This window comes from Microtus pennsylvanicus, chromosome 7 (genome assembly GCF_037038515.1).
Source record: "Microtus pennsylvanicus isolate mMicPen1 chromosome 7, mMicPen1.hap1, whole genome shotgun sequence".
In the NCBI taxonomy this organism is placed as follows: domain Eukaryota; kingdom Metazoa; phylum Chordata; class Mammalia; order Rodentia; family Cricetidae; genus Microtus; species Microtus pennsylvanicus.
In genome coordinates, this window is record NC_134585.1 from 1994048 (window position 1) to 2008781 (window position 14734).

Consider the following 14734-nt stretch of genomic DNA (forward strand, 5'->3'; position numbering starts at 1 on the left):
GCGGAAGTACATAACGCTGGTAACTTGGGTTTAATTCCCAGCCGGAGATGGGGGAGGGGGATATGTGGAGAACTGGAGTGCAGACAAAACGGCCTTTCCCACCTCCCTGTCCAAAACAGACCACAAAACCAGAATTCAGTTTCCATTATAAATTTTATTCCCGATGCGGGACAGATTCTTTCAGTTTCCCCCCAAGTGTATCACATGTTGCCCTGAAAAGGCCTAGGAGGCTCTCCCGGCTCCAGGGAAGGGAGAGGAAGGGAGGGACCAGGAACATTTCAGTTCCCAGCTTTACCCTCCCTCGCCAACAGAGGGCAGTTGCTCCCGACTAGTATCCCTTTCATCCATTCAATTAAAAAAAAAATAAATCGTTAACAAAACACACCTGAAGGACTGGGCAGGGTGTCCTTGTCCTTTGTTGGACAAGTTATGGTCACCAATGGGAAAGGGAGGGAGAGGACGGGGACGAGGGCATCACTGTTTCTGCTGAAGGGCTTCCTTCCTGGCTGCATCCTGCAGCAGCTGTGTGTCCACCTCGTCTGCTGGCAGCTGCACATAGCGGACCACCGAGCCCCTGATGAAGCAGTTCTTGACGGATAACTAGACAAACGTGAGAGCACCCCCATGACCAATGTGCCCCCAGCCGCCCAGGAACTTGGGCTTCAAAGGCTCCCTGGCCAGCCCCAGCTCACCATGTGCGGGTACTTCTCAGGGTCCGTGACACTGATGTCCGTCAGTTTGATATTGAGATACTAAGGAGTAGGAACAGCATCAGGTGCGGCTCCTCCTCCACACTCCCACTTCCTTCCCCAAGAACAGACTGTGAACCTTTATCTCACCTGGTCCACGGAGTGCAGGGTTCCACAGATGCTGTTGGAGGCAAAGAAGAGAGAACCAAATTACTTTACACTGAAATCAGAATGGAGGGAACGTTAGAGCTACAAGAATATGGGGGAGGAACCGGGCCATGGTGGTGCAGGCTGGCCCTGTGTTCTAAATCTTCCTGTCTCTACCCCCTACGTGTTAGAATTAGATGAAAGCCACCGTGATGAACTGACATGCAATTTTTCCTTACCCTGTTGTCACCCTGTGAACTATATGACCATTTATACGCTGTGCACGAGGAAACAGATTACAGAGCCTGCTGGGGGTGTTATTTATATACAGCTGCCTAGAAAGCCAGGCAGTGTCCTGTTGTCTCAAAAGACCAAATAAATAAGAGCCTGGGGGAGGAAGCTAAGGCCTTGAAGCCAAAGGGAGAACATCTGTGAATTCTGAGGTGGGAAAGATAAAGCCTCTGAGACTGGCTCATTTCAGACCCGTCTCTCCTTACACCAACGTATCCACAGCTACTACTCAGCGATCACAGGCCAGGCCTGTATTCAGCTTAATGTCTATATTTCCTTCTTAAGACAAGTTCTCACCCTGGCCCAGACTAATCTCAATCTTGTAGCAATCCTTCTGCCTCCACTTCTGAAGGTCTGGAACTATAGACAGGATCCATCATGTATAGTCATCTTTTTTATGGTTTTTTTTTTCCAAGATAGGATTTTATGTGTGTGTAGCTTTGGTGTTCTAGAACTACCTCTTGGGGTTGGCCTTGAACCCAGAGATCCTCCTGCCTCTGCCTTCCGAGTGCTGGGATTAAGGGCAGTGCACCACCACTGCCCAGCTACAGCCATCTTTTAAAAGTAATTAATATCATCCAGGAATTAAGAGCAGTCATGTAAATTACCCAAATTAGAACCAAATTATCAGGAATATCAGCCCAGATTGGCTTGACTCCCAGAAGCAATAGCTAACCACAACCCAACCCGCAAGACTATTTTTGTAGGTAGACCAGGCTGGCCTCAAACTCAGAGATCCTCCTGCCTCTGCCTTCCAAGTGCTGGGATTAAAGGTGTGAGCCTCCACCACCCGGCTTTAGCTTTATTACTTATGTGCACGCGTGCACCTGAGGCCAGGAGAGGGCATCAGAGCCCCTGAAGCTAGAGTGGCTCTTTGTGACTCACCTAATGCAGCCATGGGGACTCTAGTTCTGACAGCAGTGAGCTCTCCAGCTCCACCAACAGCCGCCTCTACACACTGACTGCTTCGGCGCAGAGCCCAATGGATACACAAAGGTCACTGAAGTTACTCTATTCTTTCTGCTACACTTATCCTAACGGCACAGAAACAAGCCAGGCTGGCCCTCAGTTCCCCTTCCCTTGGATGAGGAAGGCTATCAACTCCAGTGCTCCCATGCCACCTTATTTTATAATTATCAACTGTTTGAACAATCTTAAATCTTCCAGCCTGGTCTAAAAGCTAGCTAGTTCCAGGACAGCCAGAACTGTTAAGCAGAGAAACTCTGTTTTAAAAAGACAAAACAAATCAAAACAAAACCAAAAAAGTTAGGCAGTGCTTTTAATCCCAGCATTTGGAAGGCAGAGGCAGGCGGATCTCTGGTAGAGCTCTGGGAGTTCAAGGCCCTGTCTAGAAAAAAGACAAAAACCATAACTCTTGTGAGTTCGAGACCAGCCTGGTCTACAAGAGCTAGTTCCAGGACAGGCTCCAAAACCACAGAGAAACCCTGTCTCGAAAAAAGCAAAACAAAACAAAACAAAACAAAAAAAAAAACCCCATAACTCTTCACAACTTCAAATCCCAAGTTTTACTTCTTCACTCCCTGCATTCAGTGAATCCCCACTGGTCTGCTGACCTGAACACTTGTGCGTGCCTTCCAGCTAGACTCATACAAACGAAAGGCCTTAACTACTTTGCACTCAAGTCTGGGTCAGCCCCTTACTTCACCAGTGACCATAACCGTCTTACTTGTCCACACCCGCCTTAGAACCAGGGTTCTCAAGCACTGATGTGTGCTCAACGGTTTCAAGAGTCTACAAGTAAAATGCTTTAAAATGAAACATGAGATACTAGGGTATCTGAAGGCTGGTGAAGAACCGTGATACCACGGTATCTGAGGGCTGGTGAAGACACATGAGCTACTAGGGTATCTGAGGGCTGAGCATGAGATACTACGGTATCTGAGGGCTGGGGAAAAAGTTCTATTGGTAGGGCGCTTGCTGAGCGGAAAGCTCTGGGTTCAATCCCCAGCACCACACGAAAGAAAACATACTTGCATGAATATCTCTGCAGAGACGAAGCATTTGAAGCAAACGGTACAGGGAGGCGGGGGATGCAGACGCAGTACAGAAGGGACCGCGTAAGTGGTCTGCTTACATTTTAACTACATGGGTACTACGCCAGGTATATTAAACGCAACTGCTTTCCTTACCAATACATCTCATTCTTATACTAATGGGTTTACCATGGAAGAACTCCCTACTGAATTTTTAATTAACCTCTTAATTTTGAGGGGTTAATGCTAGATACTTAAATTGTTTGGCTATTTATACAAACAAAGCTACAAACATTTTGATATATTTTTCCAAGTACAATAAGCTTATGTATTAGCATTATTATTTATTTAGCGTATTTTAAAGAGCATAGTACAAACTGCCTGCACATATATATTTGTTTAACAAATCCTTTTTTTTTTCTCCCGAGAGAGGATTTCTCTGGGTGGCTCTGGCTGTCTTTGAATTCGGTCGGTAGACCAGATCTTGAACTCACAGAGATCCGCCTGCCTCTGCCTCCCGAATTTAAAGACATACGCCAGCATACCCCGGCAGTCTTTAAACTCATCTTTACCCTTAAGGCACAAGCTATTTATTTCTTCCGTGCTTGGCCCACCTGCTCGCTCAAAAAACTCTAGGGGAAGAGTCAGGACCCCAGGCACCACCCCCCCAATCGCTGCTGTAGGTACCTACCTTAGGTCATTCTTGAGTTCCACGACCACATCCTTGCCCACGAGGGATTTGAAAAAGGAGTAGAAGAGCTATTGGAAAGAGGAAACGGGAAACTATTACATGAAAGGCACAGGAGGAGGAACTCTGAAATCCTACTCTTTGTGGCCCCACCGACCCTAGTATCTCAGAAGTCCAAGACCCACAGTCATCTATCTCTTCACAGACACTCTGCAGTTCACTAGGCCACAGCCAGGGACTACCCTGTACCCCTCGATGCCCGAGCCCACTCCCGTAGGGAATCTGCATGTTTTCTCCACCCGCACCCTCAAAAAAATCCCGATCTCCCGCGGGGAAATGCAAGGCTAGCTTTCCGTGCTCCCGCGGTGCCAGCGGGCTTTCTCGTGGATTTGCTGGAAGTTCTCCCCAAAAAAGCATTTGCGCCCGGTAGCCCCCTCAAACCGGGGTGCGGGCACCAGGGCTGTCGGGGGAAGCCTGGGCTGCCGGCCCGGCCCGGTTCGAACTGCCCGCGGCGGCGCTCCCTTTTGACGTCACGGTACCCACCATGGTGCTGGCGCCACGCGCTGCGGCCTGGACCGCGAAGGAAAGGGCCGAGGGCTGCGGGTCAGAGGCCGGGCGGGAGCCCGAGCGCGAGCGCGCGCGTGGGGCGGGACGGGATCACGCAGGCGCCAGGGGGAGCCGCGGGAAACGCCGGCACAAGAGCGCGCGGCCGGATCCGGGCGCTAAGGCAGCGGAGGAGGGGAGAGCGGAGAGGACCGCCAAACCGAAAGGGGGGCGGGCCTTCCTGTCTCCCACTTCCTCTCGGGCAGCCGCGTCCTACTGCGCATGCGTGGCCCTAGCAGCTGCGCGTTCCAGGTAGTTCGCCCCTCTCCTGGATTGTTTTGGTGTTTAGCGTTTTAAACGTGATTAACCCGTAATTGTTGGGAAGCTTGAGAAAACTATGATTTGCATATTCTTTGATGAGTGGAATTTAAAATGTTACTAAGACCTGGCAGGTGTCCTCCTGGAATCCTGGAGAGAGCTAAGTGAGACGATTCTGCTTTAGAGGTCGGCTGGAGCTGCCATAGCAAGACCTGTGTCGAGGGAGTAAAACACACATCAACAGACACTAAATATGTTTTGTGTGGTGTGTGTGTGTGTGGCTGGGATTTAAGGGAGAAAAATAAGGGGAACCTGAACACAAATCCTGATTTTTTTTTTAAAGATTTATTGTGGCCAGGCGGTGGTGGCGCACGCCTTTAATCCCAGCACTTGGGAGGCAGAGGCAGGCGGATCTCTGTGTGTTCGAGACCAGCCTGGTCTACAGAGCTAGTTCCAGGACAGGCTCCAAAACCACAGAGAAACCCTGTCTCGAAAAACCAAAAAAAAAAAAAAGATTTATTGTGTATACAGTGTTCTGCTTGCACACCAGAAGAGGGCACCAGATCTCATTACAGATGTTTGTGAGCCACCATCTGGTTGCTGGGTATTGAACCCATGTCCTCTGGAAGAGCAGCCAGCCTACAAATCCTGATTTATTTATTTATTTATTTTTGGTTTTTCGAGACAGGGTTTCTCTGTTACTTTGGAGCCTGTCCTGGAACTAGCTCTTGTAGACCAGGCTGGCCTCGAACTCACAGAGATCCTCCTGCCTCTGCCTCCCGAGTGCTGGGATTAAAGGCGTGCGCCACCACCGCCTGGCCAAATCCTGATTCTTATCAAAATGCTCAGCAAGCAAGTTCCTGTCAATTTCAGCCTTACGTAGGATTTGGGGGACAGGGTTTTCTGGAGCTTGAAGTTACACATTCTAAGCAAACCACCGACGAGCAACCCCAGCTGTAGTGTCCATATTTTTTTACTGTAGCTCCGTGGTAGAAACTGCATTTTATTTTTAACTTCTATGTGTATGGGTGCATTTGCCTGCCTGTTGGGTCTGCACTCTGAGCGGGGGTAAGAAGTGGGCTTCAGATGCCCTGGGACTGGAGTTAGACACTGTTGTGAGCCCCTTTGTGGGTGCTGGGAATAAAATCTGGGTTCTCTGGAAGATCAGCAAATGCTCAATCTCTGAGCCAACTCTCCAGCCCTGAAATATGTTCTAATACCTCCAAATACGTTGGATGTTCTGGGAACAGCATTAACAGGCTCGAAACCTTCCAGTTGTGAAGAGGCTCACAAGAGCTGGCTGATAAAAATGGAGAATTTAATAAAAGATACCACAAAAGCCTCAGCAGGAAACAGATGCAGAGACCGACAGCCAAACAGGCAGAGCTCCAGGAATCCTTCAAAAGAGAGGGGGGAGGACTGTGGGAGCAGAGGGGACAAACCCACAGCACCAGCCGACATGGGCATAGGGGCTCACAGAGACAGCTCACAGCCAGGGAGCCTGCAGGGCACTGACCTAGGCTCTCTGTGTCCAATTTTTGTTGTTTGTTTGTTTGTTTGTTTTTCAAGACAGGGTTTCTCTGTAGCTTTGGAGCCTGTCCTGGAACTAGCTCTTGTAGACCAGGTCGGCTTTGAACTCACAGAGATCCGCCTGCCTCTGCCTCCTGAGTGCTGGGATTAAAGACATGTGCCACTACCACCACCTGGCTCACCTTGTCCAACCTTAATACGAGGCGAGGTGCCTAGCCTTTTTTTGTTTTTCTTTTTCTCAGAGACAGGGTTTCTCCGTGTAACAGCCCTGGCTGTCCTGGAACTCACTCTCCCCCCCCCCACCATCCCTGCCCAGCTAGGTGCCTAGTCTTATTGCAGCTTGATATGCCATGTTTGGTTGATATATGTGGGGGTCTGCCCTTTTCTGAAGGGAAATGGTGGAGAAGTGGATTGGGGGTGGGGGTGATCGCTGCTGGGTAATACATGAGCTGAGGGGTAAAAAGTCAAGTTCCCAGAGAAGGCGCTGCTGGGGAAGGAATAATTTTGTTGTTTTTCATAGTAATTAAGGTTGTATCTGGTGGGACACGTGTATGGGAATCGTGTTTGGATTCACAGGGATCGTGTTTGGATTCATAAGAATCATGTTTGGATTCACAGGGATCGTGTTTGGATTCACAGGGATCGTGTTTGGATTCAAAGGAATCGTGTTTGGATTCTTAGGAATCGTGTTTGGATTCTTAGGAATCATGTTTGGATTCATAGGGAATCGTGTTTGGATTCACAGGGATCGTGTTTGGATTCACAGGGATCGTGTTTGGATTCACAGGGATCGTGTTTGGATTCATAGGGAATCGTGTTTGGATTCACAGGGATCGTGTTTGGATTCATAGGGATCGTGTTTGGATTCATAGGGAATCGTGTTTGGATTCTTAGGGAATCATGTTTGGATTCATAGGAATCGTGTTTGTTTGGATACATTGGGAAACGCTGTTTTGATGAGTGTTTTGTATTGTCTCCTCTTGAGGCTGGCAGTAGGTACAAAAATTCTGAGCATCTGGCCTGCTGATTACAGGGTAGAATTCTCTACAGTGTGCCAGGATGCCAAAGTAGAAGGTAGCCAGGGGGTCTCGTGTGTGTGTGTGTGTGTGTGTGTGTGTGTGTGTGTGTATGTGTGTGTGCAGGGAGGCTGGAGCATGCAGGCCTGTGCAAGCCAGAGATGGACAATGGGTCTTCACTTTCCACCTTGAGGTCTTTTTTTGTTTATGTGTAAGAGTGTTTTGTTGCATGTATATGTAGCATGTCTGCAGTGCTCCCAGAGACCAGAAGAGAACGTTGATCTTCTGGAGTATAGACAGTAGCTAGACACCATAGAGGTTCTGGGAATCAACCCTGATCATCTGGAAGAGGAGTGAGTGCTCTTAACCACCGAGCCAGCACTCTACTCCTCCACCTCATTGTTTGGACTACACTCTGTCATTGATCTGGAGCTGACTGATGCATTCAGCTAGACTGACTTGCCTACAAGACCCATGGGTGCTTCTTGCTCTGCTTCCCAGTGCTGAGATTACAGGTGCACATCACTGTGTTCGGATCTGGATCCGTCAGAACAGCAAGCTGGATCTGTTACCAAGTTCAGCAGAATCCTTCACACCTGAACCCAAATTAGCCTGTCATTGATTAGAAGCCATCACCACAGTTAGCCACGCTTTATATGGGGCCAGGGTGCCGGGAAATGAGAAAATACTTCTCTTGGCAGGTGTGGTATTCTGCAGTTCCAGCCATCAGGCAAGTGGGGGCAGTGTGAACAGGAGTTCAGAGCCCTAGGATACATGAGACCCTGTCTCAAAACAAAAACAAAAAAGGCAAAGTAATTTTTTGGAAACGCTGAACTTACACAAATCCAAGTACTTTGCCCATAGCAGGTTAATCATTCACAACAAACCGACACTCACAAGCAGAAAACTCACGTCCTCTGTGAGCTCCCTTGCTTCATTTCCGAGGGACATTGGCAGCGTAAGATAACAGGAAAGAAGCTAGTTAAGGGAGGAGCAGGCTGCTTCCAGATAGGGAGAGTTTGAGGCTAACCCGGGCTACAAGAAACCCTCCCTCCAAAAAACAACATCTGGGCATGGTGGTGCATGCCTGTAATCTCAGAACCCAGGTGGCAGAGACAGGAGGATTGCTGCGAGTAAAGCACCAAGTTGGCCTCCATAGTGAATGTCAAGTACACTAGACACACACGGTAAGGCCATGGATAAATGAGTAAAAAAAAAGTCAGAAGTTATTTCCTTTGGGATCAATTTACTGAGGGACAACCATCCACACAGGAAGGAGAAAGGTGGGATGTGGCCGATAAATAACAGACATCCAAATTCTTCAAATGGTTCAGAGGGGCCTTGTTCTCCTAAAGGTCCATTTCAGGATCATCGCCGAGAGGGTGGGGGCATGAGAAGATGGAATACAGACTTCTCCGTCAGCGTCCCAAAGGGTGGTGACTTAGGCGCGAGTCCAGCCAGTTCAGGAATCGATCAAGGTGATGTTGGGAGATGAATAAACTTCACCTGGAGGCGCCCTTGCACCCTGTAGTCCCAGAAACGGCTAATCTACTTCCTCGATGGTCGGGCCAGTGGCGGCTCTGCCCGGCGTGTACCCCGGCGCGCAGGTGGGCCCTGTGCACCCTCCCTGGTAGAGTTTGGTGATGATAGGGTTACAAATGTTCTCCAGTTCTTTTCTCTTGTGATCCAGCTCCTCCTTCTCTGCTAGTTGGTTGGCCTCCAGCCAGGAAAGGACCTCGTTGCATTTATCCAGAATTTTCTTCTTATCGGACTCGCTTATCTTGTCCTTCAGACCCTCGTCACTCACGGCGCTCTTCATGTTAAAGGCATAGGATTCTAGGGCGTTCTTGGCAGCAATTTTCTCTCTCTGGCCCTCATCCTCAGCTTTGTATTTCTCGGCCTCCTGCACCATGCGCTCGATCTCCTCCTTGCTCAGCCGGCCCTTGTCGTTGGTGATGGTGATCTTGTTGGCCTTGCCCGTGCTCTTGTCCATGGCGGTGACGTTGAGAATTCCATTGGCATCGATGTCGAAGGTCACCTCGATCTGCGGCACGCCCCTAGGTGCAGGAGGTATTCCAGTCAGGTCAAAGCGCCCCAGCAGGTTGTTGTCGCGCGTCATGGCCCTCTCGCCCTCGTACACCTGGATCAGCACCCCAGGCTGGTTGTCCGAGTAGGTGGTGAAGGTCTGCGTCTGCTTGGTGGGGATGGTGGAGTTGCGCTTGATGAGCGCCGTCATCACGCCGCCCGCCGTCTCCAGGCCCAGAGACAGCGGCGCCACGTCCAACAAAAGCAAATCTTGTACTTTTTCAGATTTATCACCCATTAAAATAGCTGCCTGGACTGCTGCTCCGTAGGCCACCGCCTCGTCGGGATTGATGCTTTTGTTGAGATCCCGCCCATTAAAGTAGTCTTGAAGCAGCTTCTGCACCTTGGGGATGCGTGTCGAGCCGCCCACGAGAACAATGTCGTGGATTTTAGCCTTGTCCATCTTGGCGTCCCGAAGAGACTTCTCTACAGGCTCCAGGGTGCCTCTAAAGAGATCTGCACACAACTCTTCAAACCGTGCTCTGGTGATGGACGTGTAGAAGTCGATGCCCTCGAACAGCGAGTCGATCTCCAGGTTGGCCTGCGTGCTGGACGACAGAGTCCTCTTGGCGCGCTCGCAGGCCGTGCGCAGCCGCCGCACGGCGCGCTTGTTCTGGCTGATGTCCTTCTTGTGCTTCCTTTTGAACTCCTCCACGAAGTGGCTCACCAGCCGGTTGTCGAAGTCCTCCCCGCCCAGGTGCGTGTCGCCCGCCGTGGCCTTCACCTCGAAGATGCCGTCGTCGATCGTCAGGATGGACACGTCGAACGTGCCGCCCCCCAGGTCGAAGATGAGCACGTGCCGCTCTCCATGACTTCCTTTATCCAAGCCATAGGCAATGGCAGCAGCTGTGGGCTCGTTGATGATGCGCAGCACGTTCAGACCCGCGATCACGCCAGCGTCCTTGGTGGCCTGCCGCTGCGAGTCGTTGAAGTAGGCCGGCACCGTGATGACAGCATTGGTGACATTGAAGCCCAGGAAAGCCTCTGCAGTCTCCTTCATCTTCGTCAGCACCATCGACGAGATCTCCTCAGGGTAGAAGGCTTTCTTCTCCCCTTTATAGGACACCAGCACCTTGGGCTTGCCCCCTTCGTTGATCACTTGAAATGGCCAGAGCTTCATGTCCGACTGCACAACAGGATCGTTAAACTTCCTGCCGATCAGACGCTTGGCATCAAACACGGTGTTCTGCGGGTTCATGGCCACTTGGTTCTTGGCCGCGTCGCCGATCAGCCGCTCGGTGTCGGTGAAGGCCACGTAGCTGGGGGTCGTGCGGTTGCCCTGGTCGTTGGCGATGATCTCCACCTTGCCGTGCTGGAACACGCCCACGCACGAGTAGGTGGTGCCCAGGTCGATGCCTATGGCCATTCCTTTATTAGCAGCCATGGTTTTCCGAGGCCTGTGGAGAAATGAGATTTTATAATCCTATTTAGGGGAGTGATTTTTTTCTAATAAAACTTAAGCTATTTTTTGACTGGTAACTTCTTCAAGATTTATTTTTAATTGTGTGCGTGTGTGCATGTCTGTGTGGGCATATGCACACGAATGCAGGTGCCTGCGCAGTCAGAGTTGTGAACTGCCCAGTGTGAGCAGGCACTAGGCCCTGAATTCAGCTCGTCTACAAGGATGGATGTGCTCTCGATGGCTGAGCCCTCCGTAGCCTCAGTCAGCTTATTTTTTTTAATGTTTGAAAATTATTTTGTGTATGTACATTTTGTCTTTATGTATTATGTCCCCAAGGAGGTCAGGAGAGGGCATCAGATCCCCTCAGACTGCAGTTACTGTTAGAGCCACCATGTGGGTGCTGGGTATTGAACCTGGATCTTCCGCAAGAGCAGTAAGTGTTCTTAACTGCTGAGCCAACTACCAGCTTCATCAGTCTTGTTAAAACCACAAGCATGGGGGCTGGAGAGATGGCTCAGCGGTTAAGAGTTTTGCCTGCTCTTCCGAAGGTCCTGAGTTCAATTCCCAGCAACCACATGGTGGCTCACAGCCATCTGCAATGGGGTCTGGTGCCCTCTTCTGGCCTGCAGGCTTGAAGTTAAACACACCCAGTCTAACTGGCTTCTTCTGGACAGAAGGAAACCCTACACAAGGAGATTGTAAATGTTCTTGGTTTTGTGTTTGCTGCTGTTTTGGTGTGGGGTGTGTATGCACAAACATGTGGATTCAAGGGGACAACCTTGGACTGAAACCCTGGCCAGTTAGGTTATGCTGGTTGTCCGGCAAGCCCTGTGAACCATCTCCCTTACCCTATGATCACAGGCGAAGACCACCATGCTCCGTTTGTTCTGCTAGGTGGGTTCTGAGGATTGAACTCGGGTCCTCATGCTTGTATGCCAAACACCTTCCCCACTGAGCTATCTCCTAACCTCTCAATGGGTTGTTTTGGGTTGTTGTTTAATTTTTTTTAAGGCAGTAGCCCTGGTTGGCCTGGAACTCACTATGTATCCCAGGCTAGCCTCAAACACGGCAGCTATTCTCCCTCAGGTTCCCTTGTGCTGGGGTAACAGGCATGAGGTTCTTCACTACTGTCTGAGCTGTCTCAGACATCCTACAACTCGGTGTTTTCCCTCTTGTAAGAAACGGGACACCAACAGAGACAGGTGCTAGGCCTCAACTTTAAAGGTGTCTGATGCTATAGTTTATGTACCTGAGTTTCCACTCTGAAAACTATCAAATACACGTTGTCAGAATGCCCGCTCCACTTCCTTTCGCTGTCTTTCGTCTTTGAGATCACCTTCAGGTTCATTTCTGGGTTTCGTCTCTGTGTACTGGGGTGCGACCCAGGGCCTTGGGGATGCTACAGCCGGACAGGCTGGTCAAACACCAACACCACGATGCAGGAGTATACACAGGCCACTTTCTGCTGCCAAACCGGCTCCTGTTTAGTCTGAACCTTGCCCCAGTAGGCTTGATTAAAATCCTAAGGTCAGTAATGAACGTTCGCCTATATTCATTTTGAAATACTCATTATAACAGGAATTCTTTTCAAATGGGTCTCCTTCTCTTCTCTTTGCTGGGTGGTGCTTACAGTCCCTTGGCTCAGTCTCCACAGCAGCTGGGAGTGGCAATTACCCTGACCTTTGCTCTGTTTCTCACCGTGAGTGGAATGTTTTGGGGATCTGTCTACCCTAACCCCACACAGCTCGAATTACACCGCATTTGTCCGTGGATGGCTGGCCTTATTTCACTCAGCGTAATGTCTTTAGTTCTCGTCCATGAACTTGCATATTTCGGTACTTCTAAGACTGAACACTGTCCGTCCGTTTTATGTGTCTCCCACCCTTTCCTTCCACATTCATCTCTGCATAGACCCAAGCTGCTTCGGCTTCCCCACTGTTGTGATTAGCGCTGCTGCTAACAAACATCCACACACAGGTCAAGCACTCACGTGATGACTGCAGACAGCCATGTTCTCAGCTAGCATAGATTTGCACACGCACCAAGTACTTATGTGATTGACAGACAGCAGTGTTCTCGGCTACTCCGAGGATGGATGAAAAGCGGTTTATATTCCCCACTCCTCCCAGGCCTAAATCAACTGTAGTGCTCCCATGACGGTGATATGTTTTACTGTGGGACCATAACTGTCTACCTGTCTCCTAAGATGGTGTTCTGAACTCCGCAAAAGGTATTAGGGGCCAAAAGGTATGTGGTGGCACACACCTTAAATCTCAGCACTTGGGAGGCAGAGGCAGGCAGATCTTTGTGAGTTAAAGGCCAGACTGGTCTACAGAGCGAGTTCCAGGTTTTTTTTTTTTTTTTTAAGTTTTTCCGAGACAGGGTTTCTCTGTAGCTTTGGAGCCTGTCCTGGCACTAGCTCTTGTAGACCAGGCTGGCCTCGAACTCACAGAGATCCACCTGCCTCTGCCTCCCAAGTGCTGGGATTAAAGGCGCCACCACCGCCCGGCCTGAGTTCCAGGTTCTAAAGCTACACAGAGAAACCCTGTCTCAAAAACACAAACAAACAAAAGATATTAGGGGCCAAAAAGATGGCAGTTAAGAATGCTTCCTGTTCTTCCAGAAAACCTGGGCTTGGATCTTGGCGCCCACACTGGCCTGTTACACCTGCTCCAGTGGATGAGACAGCTGCTTCTCCTCTCTGGAGGTGCTCACACATACAACACACACTCACACAAACACAGACAAACCACTGCTTAAAACAGACAGGCACTAGTCTCCATGGAGACGTGCCTTTCTGAGCAACCTGTGGTGCAGTAATTTAGCTCACTCTGAAGGGCTCTGCTAGGACACCCCAAACAAGCCTTACTTTATTTCTAGGATAGGGGGTCTCACTATATAGCTCAGGCGATGTCCCTGCCTCCATTCCTAAGAGTTGGGCTTAGAAGTTTGAGCCACCACGCAGCCTCCATCAACTTTTCTGAGAAGGAAGGCACAACAGGGAGATTTTCTATATATTTTTAGTACAAAATCCCACCCCCGTAGCCATGCTGTCTCGACATCTTCCGAGCCGGGATTGCAGGCAAGCATCTCTACACCCAGTTTCTATCCTCTTGATTGTAACTCCTGTCTTCTGACAGTGACATATTCAAAAAGGTCTCAAGGGGTATCTGCTCCCGATTCTGACTCAGGCTAATTCCAGCCACCTGTCCCCAAGGGACACTCTTTTCCTGGTTGCCAACCCCCACCCCCAAAATGGAAACAACTAGGGTCTGTGTGGGGAGGGCCACACTAGTAATCCCAACGCTCAAGACGCATAGGAAACGCGGGTGCCTCTAGCGGTTGCCTGTAAATTAATCAAACCTAAGGAATGTCGAGGCCCTTCTTCATATAAGGACTAACTGGGACAAACAACCCTCTGCCCCGTTCCAATCAGAGCCTTCATGGCTCACCTGGAATCTCTCCGTCTTCGCTCCAGTTTGGAAAACTTGAGGTCGCTGAGCCCCTCTGAGTGGGAAGCTCCAGGTACATTCAAACTGAAAGCAGCTAGGGTCCCCCCCCACCCCCCACCCCGCCCCTCCCGGCAACTCTGAGCCTGTTCTGGGACTGAGTCTCTGATTCCTAAATTAGTCCATGAGGTCAGCGGCAGCATGGCCATTGTAACGCGACTGCAGGGGACCACGTCACCAGACACGCCCCAAAGCCTATCCCTCGGTAACCAGAGAGGAGGAGGGGGAGTTACAGCCCACAGATCGACCCCCAAAATCAGAATTGCGTCAGAGAAACCCCCGAGATCACAACCAAGAATCCACAGCACCGAGCTAGCGTGACCTTCCCAGTCATTCCACGGAAGCCGCTGTAATGTGTCGCCATGGCAACAGTGACAGCAGCACGGCCCGCCGCCCTCCCCCCAGGAATCCGGCCTCTCCAGCGAACCCCAGAAGGGTCTGGAGAGTTCTGGACAGGGGCGGCACCCTCCTCAGCGATTACTCAGAGGAGGCGGGGAGGCTCCACCAGACGCGAAACTGCTG

The 14734-nt window shown here is 50.3% G+C and overlaps 2 protein-coding genes across 3 annotated transcripts; both read right to left on the bottom strand.

Moving 5' to 3' along the window:
• Nucleotides 1-334: 334 nt before the first annotated feature.
• On the bottom strand, nt 335-4491 carry Lsm2 (LSM2 homolog, U6 small nuclear RNA and mRNA degradation associated). 2 transcript variants are annotated; one of them, XM_075979442.1, is made up of 5 exons: nt 4353-4491; nt 3813-3880; nt 840-870; nt 693-752; nt 335-600 (listed from the first exon to the last, which is right to left on the bottom strand). In XM_075979442.1, the coding sequence occupies exons 1-5, from the start codon at nt 4353-4355 to the stop codon at nt 475-477; spliced, it is 288 nt and encodes a 95-aa protein (XP_075835557.1). In that variant the 5' UTR covers nt 4356-4491; the 3' UTR covers nt 335-474. The 2 variants fall into 2 exon arrangements, with proteins under 2 accessions (XP_075835557.1, XP_075835558.1); XM_075979443.1 differs by lacking the exon at nt 4353-4491 and adding an exon at nt 4113-4299.
• Nucleotides 4492-8448: 3957 nt separating this feature from the next.
• On the bottom strand, nt 8449-14461 carry Hspa1l (heat shock protein family A (Hsp70) member 1 like). The gene is made up of 2 exons (XM_075979444.1): nt 14156-14461; nt 8449-10698 (listed from the first exon to the last, which is right to left on the bottom strand). The coding sequence occupies exons 1-2, from the start codon at nt 14359-14361 to the stop codon at nt 8760-8762; spliced, it is 2145 nt and encodes a 714-aa protein (XP_075835559.1). The 5' UTR covers nt 14362-14461; the 3' UTR covers nt 8449-8759.
• Nucleotides 14462-14734: the final 273 nt, after the last annotated feature.